The sequence below is a fragment of the Phoca vitulina genome, unplaced genomic scaffold (assembly GCF_004348235.1).
Source record: "Phoca vitulina isolate PV1807 unplaced genomic scaffold, GSC_HSeal_1.0 scaffold38, whole genome shotgun sequence".
Taxonomy (NCBI): Eukaryota; Metazoa; Chordata; class Mammalia; order Carnivora; family Phocidae; genus Phoca; species Phoca vitulina.
Genome location: NW_022589741.1, coordinates 8,857,381 through 8,872,180, shown reverse-complemented (window position 1 = coordinate 8,872,180; position 14,800 = coordinate 8,857,381). Strand labels below are relative to the sequence as shown.

At 36.9% G+C, this 14,800-nt stretch overlaps 2 protein-coding genes across 3 annotated transcripts in view; both read right to left on the bottom strand.

The window, feature by feature from the left end:
* The window catches only part of BCO2 (beta-carotene oxygenase 2), a 39,810-nt gene extending 34,396 nt beyond the window's left edge, over positions 1 to 5,414 (bottom strand). Inside the window, exons 1-3 of one of the 2 annotated variants that reach the window (XM_032427987.1) lie at positions 5,292 to 5,414; positions 4,309 to 4,340; positions 1,051 to 1,242 (exon numbers count right to left, since the gene is read on the bottom strand). In XM_032427987.1, the coding sequence (XP_032283878.1) occupies positions 1,051 to 1,242; positions 4,309 to 4,340; positions 5,292 to 5,360 (293 nt within the window). In that variant the 5' untranslated portion in view covers positions 5,361 to 5,414. Of the gene's footprint in view, positions 1 to 1,050; positions 1,246 to 4,308; positions 4,341 to 5,272 lie in introns of both variants that reach the window. The other variant, XM_032427986.1, reaches the window with a different exon arrangement.
* Positions 5,415 to 8,095: 2,681 nt separating this feature from the next.
* Positions 8,096 to 12,011, bottom strand: TEX12 (testis expressed 12). The gene is made up of 5 exons (XM_032427990.1): positions 11,939 to 12,011; positions 10,361 to 10,439; positions 9,460 to 9,571; positions 9,313 to 9,364; positions 8,096 to 8,509 (listed from the first exon to the last, which is right to left on the bottom strand). Exons 2-5 carry the CDS (start codon positions 10,421 to 10,423, stop codon positions 8,365 to 8,367), a joined length of 372 nt encoding a protein of 123 aa, XP_032283881.1. The 5' UTR covers positions 10,424 to 10,439; positions 11,939 to 12,011; the 3' UTR covers positions 8,096 to 8,364.
* Between the last annotated feature and the right edge of the window lie 2,789 nt (positions 12,012 to 14,800).

Genomic DNA, 14,800 nt, shown 5'->3' with positions numbered 1-14,800 from the left:
GTAAACACTTTTATAATGAAAAAAAGTTTTTAATATTGAAAAATGTTTAAAGCAAAGAAGATTCCTTCCTTACCATAGGGGTTTCTTTACATCACTTCATGTCCCCACTAAATGTACAGAGAAATAATATACATAAGAGTTATTGGTGTTTTTCATTTATTTACATGTATTTATTGAGAGCTATTTAAGAGCAGGGCCTACATGGAACTTATATTCTAGTGGAGGAACACAGTCAGTAAACAAACATAAAAACAAAAACAAAAAAATACTAGGCATTTGATAGTGCTGTGCAGAGAATTAAAATAGGTAATACCATTTTTTTAAAAGATTTTATTTATTTATTTGAGAGAGAGCACGCACACGAGCAAGGGGAGCACAGGGAGAGTGACAAACAGATTCTGAGCTGAGTGCCAAGCCCATCACTGGGCTCGATCTCAAGATCCTGAGATCATGACCTGAGCCAAAACCAAGAAACCAAGAGTCAGATGCTCAACTGACTGAGACACACAGGTGCCCCAATAGGTAATATATTTAATAATAGCATTTTTAGATTTGGGGATCAGGGAAGGCTTAAAGGACGTGTGATATGAGCTGATACCTGAATGACAAGAATCAGACTTGGGAAGATAGATGAGAGCCAATGCCAACACCCTGAGCAAAAATACGTGTGTCCAGTTTAAGGAACTGAAAGAGCCATTGTGTCTGGGGAGCACTGGGCAGGGGAGCTGTATGAGGTGAAGACATTGCCCCTTCCTTCAGGAACTTGTGGTGAAACACAGCTCGGTAGTCATACAGACAGTTCCTGACACTTCTCTTTTGCCATAAGCCCTCAGAGGACTACAAATTCGTAATATTCTGCAAAGCAGAAAAGTAAGGACTTTTTTTTTTAAAGAATTAAGTCTCTTTTTTTCTGTAGACTACAATTTTCTCACCTGCATTCAAAGGAGCTGCATGACAATGTTAGCCTCAGAGAGAAAACAGATTTAAAGCATATTCCATTGAACCAGCCATGCTAAAAAATCCAAATTGTTCTCCAAAATCAAGACTTACTTATCCTTCCCAAACTCGAATTTCCCGGGCCCAATTCGAAGTAGATAGCCACTGAGCCACTCGGGAAAATGTCCTCGGACTTGAGCAGAGACCATCTGTGGCGTCTCCTCCACCGTGGTTAGGAGTGGTGCAATACAGGGAAGCTTCTCACGCTTACCGAAGGTTGCCTTCTTCTGATGAGTACTTTCCATGGTACTGTGAAGAGGAAATCAAGAGCACAAAAAAATTGTACAAGATGCCTGTTTCTCCATAGACAATACTCTTACCTCCTGGTAAGGGAAAAGTAAACCCATCACCAAATATAGTCTCCAAATTCCTCTCCTTCCTCATTCTCAAACTGTCACCTCTCTGGTTCTCCATTTTTTAACTACAACAATCCTTTTTTTTGTATTCTTGCAGTACAAATCTGCCTAAGAATTAACTCAGGACTGTATTATTATTATCATTTCTCATGGTTGAACAATGTTCCTCTTTTCACAAGACTGAATCTACGTATTAACCTCAGATGTGCTAAAAGCAACCTCACTGTTATGATAAAAAATGACCACTATTCATCACTATCCTAATTACATTACACCAGAACGGGATGCCAAAGATTTCACAGCAATTTATGAGAATTTAGTAGGAACTGTAATTCAATTTCTTCCATTTTAATGACATATGCATGAACGTGCATGGCATTTTCTAAAAGAAGGGTGTCATGAACTAAATTATGTAGTGAGACCTGGTCTGAAATTACCTAAAGTTCAAAAGCCACAAGAAAAAAAAATCATTATTATATAAGAAGCTGAAAATTATCCCTTTTACTTCATATTTATTTGGTGTTCACAAGGTAGTGTTACCTAACACAGAGGGGTGGTCAGATATGTAATTAATTAGACAGTGCTTTATTTTATTTCATAAAATTTTAACAGTAATATAGAAGTCTAAACTAGAAAAACGAATACACAGAGACCCTATTCCTCTGAAGAAGTGAGATTTGCATTATTTTAGCAAAATATTTTCCAATGTTATATCTATCATCTCATTTCTTTCAAATCTTTATAAAGTTCAGTTTAAAGTACATGATTCCTTCTACTTTCCTGTAAGTAACAATTCAGTCAAACCCAACTATTTCCTGCTTTCCCAAATAAAATTGACTAATCTATCCCTAAGGAAATGCTAGTATTGTTCAAATTCTATCTCAAACCTACCTCCTTTATGAGGAAGTGTAGTGTAATATTTAACAAGAGTACCGGCCCAGGTTCTGCCGGGCTCCGGATTGCTTGGGTTCAAATCCTGACCTGCCATTTTCCAAGTAAATAGCCTTGAGCAAGGCAACCTCTCTGTGCTCTGTTTCCTCTTTTCTAAGGTGGAGATAATAATAATTCTTATTACTTCTAAGGCTATAAATAATAAATGAGTTAGGTTATGTAAAGTTTTTAGAACATAGTAAATACTCAAAAATGTTAGCTATCATTATTTACATAGCTTTTAATGCTCAAACCAACAAGATGTAATATCATCTTCCTTCGAATTATTTATACATTCAATAAAGTAGTAACTGGTGAGGGATAAAAAGTACTCAAACCCGATGTAAATGAACATATAAACAGATCATTTATACTATAATCAGTGTTTTGTTTGAGCACTGTTTCTCGAGGTATGGTCTAAAGGTCACTTGGAACAGAAATACATGGTATTACTGCTAAAATGCAGATTCATGGACTCCACCCTGGACCTAATCAGAATTTCTGGGATACAGCAAGGAAGTATTCTTAGACATATTAAAATCTGAGAACCACAATACTAGAGGTATAAAGAGGATGCTTTGAAATGCTTAGGTATTTATCTTACTATTTTTATTTATATTATGCCTATTCATCTCACTCTCCTCTTACATTAAAATAAATGTCCTGAGGTCAGTTACTTTAGTCTTCTCACTTAAGTAGAATTAAATTTAATACCCTGATTGGACATTTGTCTGAATAGAGATTCATGAACTTAAAACACTTCACATTTTAGAAAAAAACTTACATGTCTATATGTTCTATACTCCATAGCATGTTATTGGCAGTTTTTTATATACTCTTCAAACTTTCCACGGTACTTGATATTGTGATCTATACTTCCTTAAACCCCTTTGTATTCTTGGTTCCTGAAAATACTGGACTTCTCTAACTTCCTTGCTCCCTCTTTGTTTGCTTTATGCTAGCTTCACTTATTAGCTGACAACCTTGGGTAAGTTACTAATCACTCTGAGCCTCAAGTTTTTCAATGATAAAATGGGGGTAATGGGAATGAAAGGAAGATAATACTTCCCATTTGTTTGTTGTCATAACTAAATATGATAGTAGATAATTTCCAAATGTCAACTCCCTTAAGTGCTCCTCTTCCCCTTATCACCTCCTGAGTCTGACCTTGGACCTCTACTCTTTATAAAAATCTCAGCACACCCTCCTTGGTAGTCTCATCTAGTCCCTTAATTTCACCAAGTACTTCCTGCAGGTGGCTCTCAACATGTCAAAAGAGAATTCTTCATTTTCCCCTTTCCAAATCTATTTTTCCCACCTGCAAAATCATCTAGCTTCAAAATCTCTGTGTGGGCCTTTAATTCCTCTTCTTTACTGTCCCCTCACATTCACTAAGAGGTTAAATTCTGACTATAACCAGACAGGGCCAGGAAGAGAATGTTACAGGAATGATATAGGGGGGCTAGTATAAATTACTAGGGCTCAGAAGTCTACAAGGGTGCCTCGGGCAAATCCTTTGTAAAGATTTGTGCTAGTCCACACCACCTGGGCAGCGCCCCCCCCCCCAATTTTTCTTCTGGCCCAAACCTGTCCTCCTCAGCATCAATGCTTCAATTGCTCTTACCTATCAGTCACGTTCTTTCTATTGTCCTAATTTAGGCCCTCACAACCTCTTAGATAATATTATCAGAGTCTCTTAACTGGAAGGAGAAACCAGATAGGGAAGCTAAACACTATGGGGGCCTCCAAATGGTTGGGCCTCTTGATCCCTTTATCCCTTGGGATGGCTAGAGGCCACAGGTCAATTGCCTCCAGCTCTAAACAGTTCATGGGGCTCCAGATCCCATCCAATTTACTCCAGTGTGAGGTAAAAATATTATCATTCTCTATGTGTGCTATGATGTGAAAAAGGTTAGGAAGCACTGCTACTAAATTAATCTTCCTAAGTACAGATATGATTGTATCAAATAATCCTCCAAAAGCCCTCACAAATGACTCCTCACTGTCCACCAAGTAAAGTCTAAATTGCTTGGCCAGGCACTGAAGGCGCTGTACAATCTCACACCAACCTACCTGTCCAGGTGCCCCCTCACTAATGCCTTCCACTCCGGCCAAACTAAACCACTCCCCATTCTCTTCTCCTCGTCACAATTATACCCTTCTCTTCACCTAGGATATTTCCCATCTCCTCCAGGTGAAATTCACTTACCCTACTCATCCTTCAAGATCCAGTGCACATACCACCTGCTTCTTAAACACAACATTCCCATTTCCTATCACAAGAACTGATTCTCCTTAGTCTGAACTCACACAGCATCTATTTCAGCTCTGTTACGGCACTCATCTTACTGTCTCTTGTGCGGTAAAGATGAATATAATTTATAACTTCTACTACTGGTATTCCTTGAGTAAAGGGTCACTTGTTTTTCCTCCCACTCCAGTACCTAACATACTGCCTTGCATACTGCAAGTACTAAATTATTGAATTAAATAATTTTAAAGTTTATAGTGCCTATTAGTATGATTTCTGAAAGCTCAACATCAGCCAATTTCAAGAAATAAAATCATGTAACAATAGTAGCTAAAATAGAAAGCTACAAAACAAAACCAGAGGTTTTAAAGGCAGTCCCCCAGAATGCAAAAAGAAGAACAAAACATTTACATTAGGACATGTAGCAATGATTTTCAACTGAGAAGGGCCTAAACAGTGAATATTCTTCCTATTGCAGATCCAAGAGAATCCCTAAACCCTGATCCTGCCCCATGTTATATAAAATATACAAATGGAAAGACTGTTCCCCTGACAAGTAAACAAATCTTGACTCAGTCTTCCTTAACTCGCAGCTCTGTGGGGTTGCTGTCTGTATCTGCCACACACACAGTGAAAAGCTTCCGAAGCCCCCAGTACTCTTCAGGAAAGAGGCACAGAATTGGAAGCCTGAGCGGCTAGGAAGAGGAGGAAGGGGAGGAGGAAGGGGCAAATCCCCTACCTGGGATCCAGGGTACTACCATAGAAAGGAACCCCACTGCAACGGTAGAAAGGTTGCTGACAAAATGGAGAAAGGTCTGAAAAAACATTCTGGTATTGAATTTAGCAGCAGCAGATCCTGTGATTTCCAAAACCTCCCACTCACTTCCTGGGCTGTCCTTGGCTCACTGACAGAATAGGAGGGAATGGGGGAGGAAGTCAGGGAGGGCAGACAAGGGATGGGGCTTCCAGACACCTGCAATCTCTCCCGTAGGTCGGTTGCATTGTCAGAAGTATCCCAACTACCTACCTATGATAAGCACCTGTTTGAAATTCTGAAATTGGACCACCAATAGTGGTCTCCCTTCCTAAACTTTCTTCTTTCCAACGTCTTCTCACATTACAATTAAGCGCCTTGATCCAGGGCTCAGTTTCATTATGCCACTTCTGTTCTGAAAGATTCACATCTCTTTCCTTACAGAATAAAGTCCAAATGTAGTTTATCAACAAAGGACTCTACAATCTGGCCACACCTACCTTTCCATCTTTTGCCCCTCTGCCTTCTAGCATTTCATCCCTCCTTTTCTTTTCCATTTATTTAATTTACAAAACATTTTCTGACAATCTAGTATGAATAAGGCTCTGTGGAAGTATGCCCTTAATAAATGTATAACCACGTATATTTTTATTAACATAACCAACACTTTTGAGCACCAATATATCAAATACTGTACTACAAGTTATGAATATAAGGAAACAAGATTCAGTCCCTGCTCTCCAGCAGTTTAGATGATGCACTATTGCCCTTTGTGAATTCTCAGCTCAGGAAAAAGCTTATCCAACATACCATGTATTTTTGTTCTTCAGTGCCATTTTAACAAACTTTCCCCTGCCTGAAATATCCTCCCTCTTTCCTTATCAAAAACCCATTTCACTACCTTTCTGACCCCTTTGCCAACATATTCTAGTAACTCACACTAAAAGGAGTTAACTAGCACTGCACAGAGATACTTTTAACATTTACCTATCATGTCTTCCTAGCAAAGACATGTAAGTATGTTTCAAGAAAGTAGTGGTGACAACTGTCAGAAGGGAGAACAAAGAGTACCTTAAACTATTCTGTATTCCCCACAATGCCTAGCAGAGTATGATGTACAAGACATTCAATATCTATTTTTATTGGTAACCAGTGAGAAATAATTTATAAACTTGTGAAATTTTATTGAAATGAGTAATATTAGAAGTGTAAATTAAAGGGCAATAACATACCTGCAGTTGTTAATTATTCAGAGATAATTATTCTTGTTTATGTGGATGGTACCAAAGACATCAAAATTTGATAAAAATCAGTCTTAATTAGGCTTTCAGGAACTTTTACCCTAGGAGGTAGCTGTTCTGACCAGTAAACACATTGTGACTAAAAATCAGTTCCCTCGTCTTAATCATACCAAATGAAATGATCAAACCAATTCTCTGAACCAGCATAGGAAAGAACCACATCCTGAACAACGGTGACACCATCAAGAGATAACAAGCATGTTATGAAATGCACTCTGAAACAATGTTAGCCTTGTCTTTCTCATTAGTAATAAATGCTTAGAAAAAATAACTCAGAAACGTTTAATTATGATGTGTCAGGAGAGACATCTTTGTATTTAGAACATTAAAAAATTCTGTAAGTTAACAGAGTAAATCAAAATCCAGGTGACATGTCATATCAACTCAAATATAGTCTTCTGGTTACATTTAGTATTTTAAAATTCCATTACTAATAGTTATTTCGTTGACCTCCAACCTACCCTGCACCATTAGCATATCCCTCTACAAACCTAATTAATTTTTTCCACTTAACCAATATTTTTAGTTAATATTTTATTTTACCATTTCAATCCTTTCTTATATGAGTATTTATGTAATGTGGTATATATGCCTTACAATAGTAATCTGGTTGCTGCTTTAGTTGTCAAATGAGATTTTAACATTTAGAAGGCAGCAAGGCAAATATGCTATACACCAGAGGAATACCAAATTCCCTGTGGTGCCATTTGTAAATGTGTCCAAATTTGTGACTGCTTATATTGGTAAAATATATATAAAATAGATTGAATTATCTATATGATTGAAAAATGCATGCTGTGATTTTTAAAAACCTGATTAACATAGTTATCACATATAATAGTTATCATATATAATTATATAACATATTAAAAGTCTTCAATAAAATCATAGCAGTACCTTCCAACCCTTTTTTAGAGAATTTTTTTTTTTTAGCTAGGTGAGTTATAGAGATCCTCTAATTGAAATTCAATTTATGAATTATAATAGGTTTGAAATGACTCATCAAGTTTACCTTGTTGTTTAGGCAATCTTTTTACTTCTGGATCACTAATTTTTGTCCCATACCACACAGTTGCTAAGGCTCTAAATATAATTTATTAACTGCACCATTGATACGGTTGATATGTAAAAAAGCCAACTCATGTAAGGTTTTGGTTAGTAATTTCTGGTTTTTATTTTATCACTTTTACCACAAGAAATAATTTTAAACCAAGAATTTTTATTAGTCATATATAATAACTAATAGTGAAAATAATCAAATGGTAACATTAAATAGCAATACCTTAGTTATATTTTATTACATATTGTGAAACTGGACAAATTACCTTGAGGTTTTAGGGTTTTTTTAATACTGACTATGAAAAACATTTTAAAACTATCTCCATAGCTATCTAGCTGCTATTTAGACAGAGTATTTTAAAAGAAAAGTGCAATATTGTTAAACATTATCAAAATAACTCAATGAGTCCTCTTCTAGAATTTTAAGAAAGGCTAGGAGGCTTAAGGAAAAAAAAAAATCTATATGCAATTTAAATAATTTACACTTTTATGAAATATGCCGAATATTTAACCCTCAAAAAAAAAAACTACATGCTTCATATTAATGTCCAGTTTAAAGTCCCTTTTAAATCTAGAAAAGAAATTCAAGGAATTTCCCCTTCTATGTTTAAGGCACACATTTTCTTTAACAACTAGAGAGCTTTCAGAGCATAAATGTCATTCTTTTAATACAACAATAATGGGCTTAAATTCTCAGATCATTTTAAGTACACAATTTTATCTGTGCAGTGTATTTGCAATCACTGTAAACCTCTGTCTCAGGAGCTCTCTTTTTTGTATTAGAAAGTTTTCAATAGTATTGGCTTCTTTGAAGAGTCCATCTATCTCGTCAATATAAGATGCATCTACTGCTGCTCTCTCACTAATGAGGAAAAAAAAGTTTTATGTTAAACTAAATAGTTAGAATGTCTAGTGACTATCACAGTGATGTTCTTTATTATGTTATAATTGTTAGCTACTTCATTTAAATAGCTTTGTACATCAAAAAGCTTCATTAATTTAGAAACAGTCTTCAGTAAAAGTTAAATTAGTCATGTAAATATTTTTGACTATTCAAAGTCTCCTGATACTGCAGACTATATATCTTATAATACATTATAATTCTAATATTAAACTATATACATTATTTTAACAACCACAAAAACCATCATCCAAATACAATGATTGTCCAGTAGTTAAAAAAAACCCACCTTAAAAAACAAAACAAAACAACAACAAAAAAGAACACCTTATAAACATGATAATCTCAGGCCAATAAAATATTTAAATACACTCTTCAAATATCAGACATAATATTTAAATATTTCATAAATATATTTATTTTATCTTTAATAGCACTCTTATCATTAACTTCAACAAATGGCATTTTTCTCAAAGAAGTTTTTCATTAAATGTTAGAATTTTATTAGAGACCAAAATACATCCAGCCTAGTATTTAGCTCTGGTAATAACAAAACAAAGGATGTTGAGTGGAAAAGTTGGGGTTATTCTTTGAAAATAACCAACTAATCTATTTTAAAAAACTAAGGTAGAAAGAAAAAAAACTCTGAAATTACAATTACTGGATAGGTCTGCAGCCACTAAACTAAACTTCCCATTATGGAGTTTCCAGAAAAAAATTATTTCTAAGAGAAAGACTCAAAAGGATATGCTATAAGTACTTGCCTTAAGATCTTTGCATATGCAGACAACATTAGATTAATTTCCTTGCTCATATCTGTTCAAAAAAAATCACTGAGTAAGTTGCGAACTATAATAAACCTTCTGTATTATAAAATCAATGTTTAGAAATATATGCATTTTATATGTCACCATTCAAATCTTTGTCCAGGGATTCATCTTTATAAAATAGTCCAGAGCTTTCCAAGAAAGAGGAATCTGATTTTCCAAGAGAGGACAGTTGTGGACTCTCTGGCATTTGAGGCTAATAGAAGAAAGTAAAGAAAACAGATAAATAGTCAACAAGATCCTTAGGACAAATGCATTCTGTCCCCCAAAAAGGCAAATAAAACATCTTCCAGGAAAAAAAGCAAACATGCTAGAAACTATACGCATTCATGTCCTAATTAGTCATTTGAAATTTTATTATCGAGAAAACTTTTAGGCCTAACAAGTACCTTGTTCAATATACTTATTATTACTTTGGTTTTACATTAGACTTTGAATATGGTATTAATCCCTTGATGAAAAAGTTTCCTGTATCTTGAACCGGTAGATGTTTCCATAGCAATATAGTAAAACTTTCATTCAGACAATAGGCAAATGCTTGCAAAATTTTGCAAGATAACATAATCTTTAAGGAAGCAATAACGTCCCAAATGCAAACAGATCAAGTAGTGGGAGGAGTGGTGAAGAAGGGCAGAATACAGTGCTCTTAATTAAAAATATCAGCAACTATAGTACCTAAGTATCCTACTTATTAGGGCAAAACAATTACTTAAAATCCTATGTATCATATGGGCATGAACCCATTTCTGTTTCTCCATCACCAATTACAACAAAGAAATTTCATCTCCCAATAGTTTCTTGAAAGCCTATACTATTTAGTGAAAAAGCAGCTGGAGTCAACATAGTTCCTGCTGGGACAATCCCACTTCTGGGGATATGAAAACATCAAATTCCATTCATCAGCAGAACTTTCTTAAATAGAAAAAAATTTGAGAAGCATAAAAAATAAAACTAAAGATTAAGGCTCCATGAGCATATGGATTACCTCCAGTTCTCTTGGTCTCTTGCAATTTCTAGTATCAGGTTTTACAATGTGACTTGCCATCATATTCTGGAGGCGAGAGCTGCAAGGTTTAGAGGAATGCCAAATATAAGTATGAACTCCATGCTATAGCGTTTTTGAGTCTTTCCCTTTCTTTCCAGTCCCATCAATTTAATTTAGGCTCTCATTATCTGTCACTTATCCGAACTACCCACTTTCTCCCTGCCCTATTCCATCCTCTCAACTGATATTTGGGCAATCTTTCAAAACTGATTACCATATTCCCTTAACTCAAAAACCTTCCCACTCTTCATTGCTCCAGAATGAGCTCAATTTCCATGGTACGGCACCCAAAGTCCTATATCACTTGGGGCCAACCTACCGTTCCTATGATTTTCATCTACACTCTCAGCAAAACTAGTCTCTTTGGCACTTCTGCCTGTTTCAGAATTTAAGATTCTTCTACCTTCAAAAAGTCTTAATGTTGAAATATATCTTATAGTTCATCTAATTCAGTGTCATTTCCCACAGACATGAAAACAGAAGCAGAGACGATGACCAAGTTCAAACAAGTAAAACTGAGCCAGACTAGAAGCAAGATTTCCTGAGTTTCCACTGCCCTATCTTACCTTAATATAGCATCGAATTTTACTCTTAAATTACTTTCCCATAAACTCCGAAAATCATTTCCCTAGGAATCTGAAAGAGTGCGTTTAAACAAAGAAAAAATGTAGAAACCTACAAGGGGATAGCCTCTACGTCTTAAGCGATGAGGAGCCTGTCTATATTCGACTATCAATTTACTTTGCTTTTTTTGGAGAAACTATGATGATCTGGATAATTGTAATGAATCTGTTTGATTAGTCATATATCATATTCATATAAACAAGACAGAAAGACAGCAACAACAAATAATAAATAATAAATCCCCTGTAGCGCTCCTGCATCGCTGTCAGTACCTTCCCAGCATGTAAGTGCTGTAAGAGGAGACGCAGAAACCATACATGCACAGTAGTGCTCGCTTTGCCTTGGGAAGTTCGAAAAGAGAAGCCGACGTGACAGCTGTTCTCTTCTCCCTTCCCCTTTTTCTCTTCCCTTTTCCTTCTACACCTCTTCTCTCCTCTCTCAGAGTAACAGAACGTGCGTGTATAGCAAATGAAAATTTCTACAGTTAGGTAATTCTGTTTCTGCAAAAATAAATTCTTTTTTTCTGTCATAACTTAGGGCCCCCCGCTGAATCCAGGCCGGGTCAAAAGGCTGGGGATCCTCCTGTGACACACCCCACTCGCAGCCGCGAAGCTCGGCTGTGCAATCCAATGTTCTGGTGGCCTAGACTTTACCAAGCAATGACCCTGCACCTTACGCAACTTTTTTCTCCTAGTCTTCTTTCTTCTCAACGCCTAGTGGGCCCCTGTGGCCATTTCACCTACCTTTTTTCTCACTTCCCTCCCCGCTGTCTTTTCCTCCCTGCTTGTATTTGAGACCCACTAATGTCCCCGTGAGAGACATCCTCTCACTGCCTGGTTTCACACTCTCAAGGGCGCGCATCCCTCCAGCCCCATCCCAAGCCCAGTCTACTACGTGGCGGCGTGACCTTCCTCTTCAGCGAAAGCGCGGGAATGAAGAGACCTGGTTCGCACGCGCGAGCGCAGTCTCCGCGGGCTCCCGGCAGTCAGCGCGTGAATCACGTGAGTCACGTGACGAGCTGCGCAGGCTCCCGGAGCCCAGAGCCGGGGCTTCAAGCGCGGCCAGGAGCCCCTCGGCATTTGGCGGAGGGGTGGCTTTCTTCCTCTCGTCTCCCGCTGTTCCCCTGGACTGGGAATCTCTGAAACAAAAATGTCTCCCTTCCTCCAAGTGTGTGGAGAAGATGGGAAAAATCTGAGACTAGTCTCTCAGGAAAGAAGAATTGCCTGAGCGAGGCTGGGTGGGGTGTGTCCCACCCGTTTGGAATGTCAGGAAAGGAACTCAAAACGGGACACCCGACACTACTTCTCAAATAAAACTTACATCCTACACCACATGGCGTGTTTGAAGGAAGTCTGAAGGAGGCCAGTGTTCCCCTCGCTCGCAAGCGAAACTTGCAGACCCAGACTCTCCATTCCTTCGCCTTTTTCTCTGGTGCAACCACACTTTCAGAATCACACCCTTCTGGAAGATTCGTTTCCTGATGTCAATAGGTTTAGTCACCCTTAATTGGCAGCTTTCAAAAAATACTTCTAACATATATGGCTCACATACTTGGAAGTGCTTTCATGGGGCGACTTTGACCTGCAATTTCTTTTTTTTTTTTTTTTTTTTTTTGACCTGCAATTTCAAAGACATTCTAAGGTTATGCCCAGTTAGTTGATGTGGAAGGGAAAAAAATCACCTCATAAAACAAAGGTCAATAACATCGTCCATAAATTCCAGGTACACACTCTTGCACCTTAGCAAACTAACTTAAGGTTTTTTTCCCTTTGGTTTATCTCAATGTTAGTTGTCATAAAGACTTGTGTATGTTTATTAGCTACTTGTGAAAAAGCCATTCGTTTTAAGTAAGTTCCCAGAAAATACTCTGTTTAATTTGATTTGCTAATATTGTGAAATATAAGTCATTTAATAAAACTAGACTAGATAATTAGGGAGTTATTATTGACAGTCTTTATAGGATCCCAATCACTGTTTGAGAATTGATAGCAATCTGTATTGAAATTTTCACCATGTGTGATAAAATGAGGGCGGAAAGTAATGAGTTTTTCATAAAGCCACAGCATCTACTTGAAAGAATTGTCCTTTACTCTGGTACTATGTACTTCCTAATTTTTTTGGTGTTAAAGTGGTCTTTCATGAAATAAAAATGTAAAGATTTTTAATGCCCTTACTTGGCAAAATATAAAGTTGCCTGCTCAGTGTTTATCTCTTCTGCATTATTATTATTGTTGTTATTATTCTTAATAGTCCATTAAATCCAAAAGTCTGGGAAATACTGATCTAATTCCTCTTCCAGACTTCACATTGTATGCTATCTAAAGAGATAGTTATCTAGTTTCTAAAATATTTCCAGGAAAAATGATTCCACCTAATACATAAATGTTTACGCCAGATTAAGAGAACACCGGGGACATTTTATTTTTAAAATGTTATCTCCTTTGCATAAACTAAATGAGTAAGAATAAATGAGAGTGTGTGGAGAGTTATAGTTGTCTAGTGCTTTAAAATATTCAAAGGGCTGATGTAATGAATGGTGACTAACATAACATAATAAAATAAAATTTAAAAAAATATTCAAAGGGCTATCATCATCTCTTTTAACCTTCACAAATAATCCTGTGAAATAGGTAGGACATGGAGACATCTGGCTTGCTCTGTATCAAAAAAATGTTTATCCCCAAACTAAGAAATGGGTAAATTGTGCATTCTACATCTTTACAGTTGGAGAAAAATCATCAGCAATAGGCCATTTAAAATTAATTTGTTTGGTGCTCTGCTTCTGATCACTGTTGGACTCCATTTCATGCTTTCATACACTATAGTTGGAGGATGGAAATCTGTTAGTTCAATTTCAATCATGTGTGTATTCTTATCATATACTTCTTAAATGTGTGATTTCTCTGCACCAAGCACCTCCGAGTATCCCACCACAGGCTTCCTTTGTAATCACTTCTGTGGACATGTTTTTATGACCTTATAAAATGAAAACTCTATTGTTAAAAAACAAAACAAAACACCCAACATTTTGCTTCCTAACTCTAGAACCCCCTCTGTTTCTACACAGGCTCTATACTGGCAAAAAAAAAAAAGCAAAAACGAAAAGTTACTTTGCTAATTCCCTTGCTAGCAAGGTAATACAATTTAGCACATGTTCAAGAAAAAAATGTCCAAGGAACTTCGTTTCTGCTAATTATCTTCTTCCCTTCTTTTTTTGTGGGTGAATTCCCTTCTAACTTTTTTTTTAAGATTTTATTTACTTATTTGACAGAGAGAGAGATAGCGAGAGCAGGAACACAAACGGGGGAGTGAGAGAGGGAAAAGCAGGCTTCCTGCTGAGCAAGGAGCCCAGTGTGAGGCTCGATCCCAGGACTCTGGGATCATAACCTGAGCCGAAGGCAGGCGCTTAACGACTGAGCCACCGAGGCGCCCCTCTGCTAATTATTTTCAAGGCTGTAATATTTTACTCTGCTTTTTTAAAGTTAGATTTTAGGTGCTATTATTACATAATAGGGGTTATTCTAATAGGGCTGATTATTCAGCACTGCAAGATAAGGAAGAAGTTTTGTGCTGAAGTGTGAATAGAAAGTCTTAAAACAGAGAGAGATTAATGTGAGAAAAGATGCTTCTAATTGACCAAGCAGGTGCTTTTTCAAAAGGGCTTGGGGGGGGCACCTGGGTGGTTTAGTCGGTTAAGCATCTGACTCTTGGTTTCAGCTCTGGTCATGATCTCATGAGTCATGAGATCAAGCCCCC

Excerpts from the sequence above, each read along its gene's own strand:
- TEX12 (XM_032427990.1), bottom strand. The coding sequence starts at position 10,423 with ATGATGGCAAGTCACATTGTAAAACCTGATACTAGAAATTGCAAGAGA. Across the intron at positions 9,572-10,360 it reads AGAGACCAAGAGAACTGGAG|CCTCAAATGCCAGAGAGTCC; the intron begins GTAATCCATATG and ends TTCTTCTATTAG. Across the intron at positions 8,510-9,312 it reads GCATATGCAAAGATCTTAAG|TGAGAGAGCAGCAGTAGATG; the intron begins GCAAGTACTTAT and ends TTTCCTCATTAG.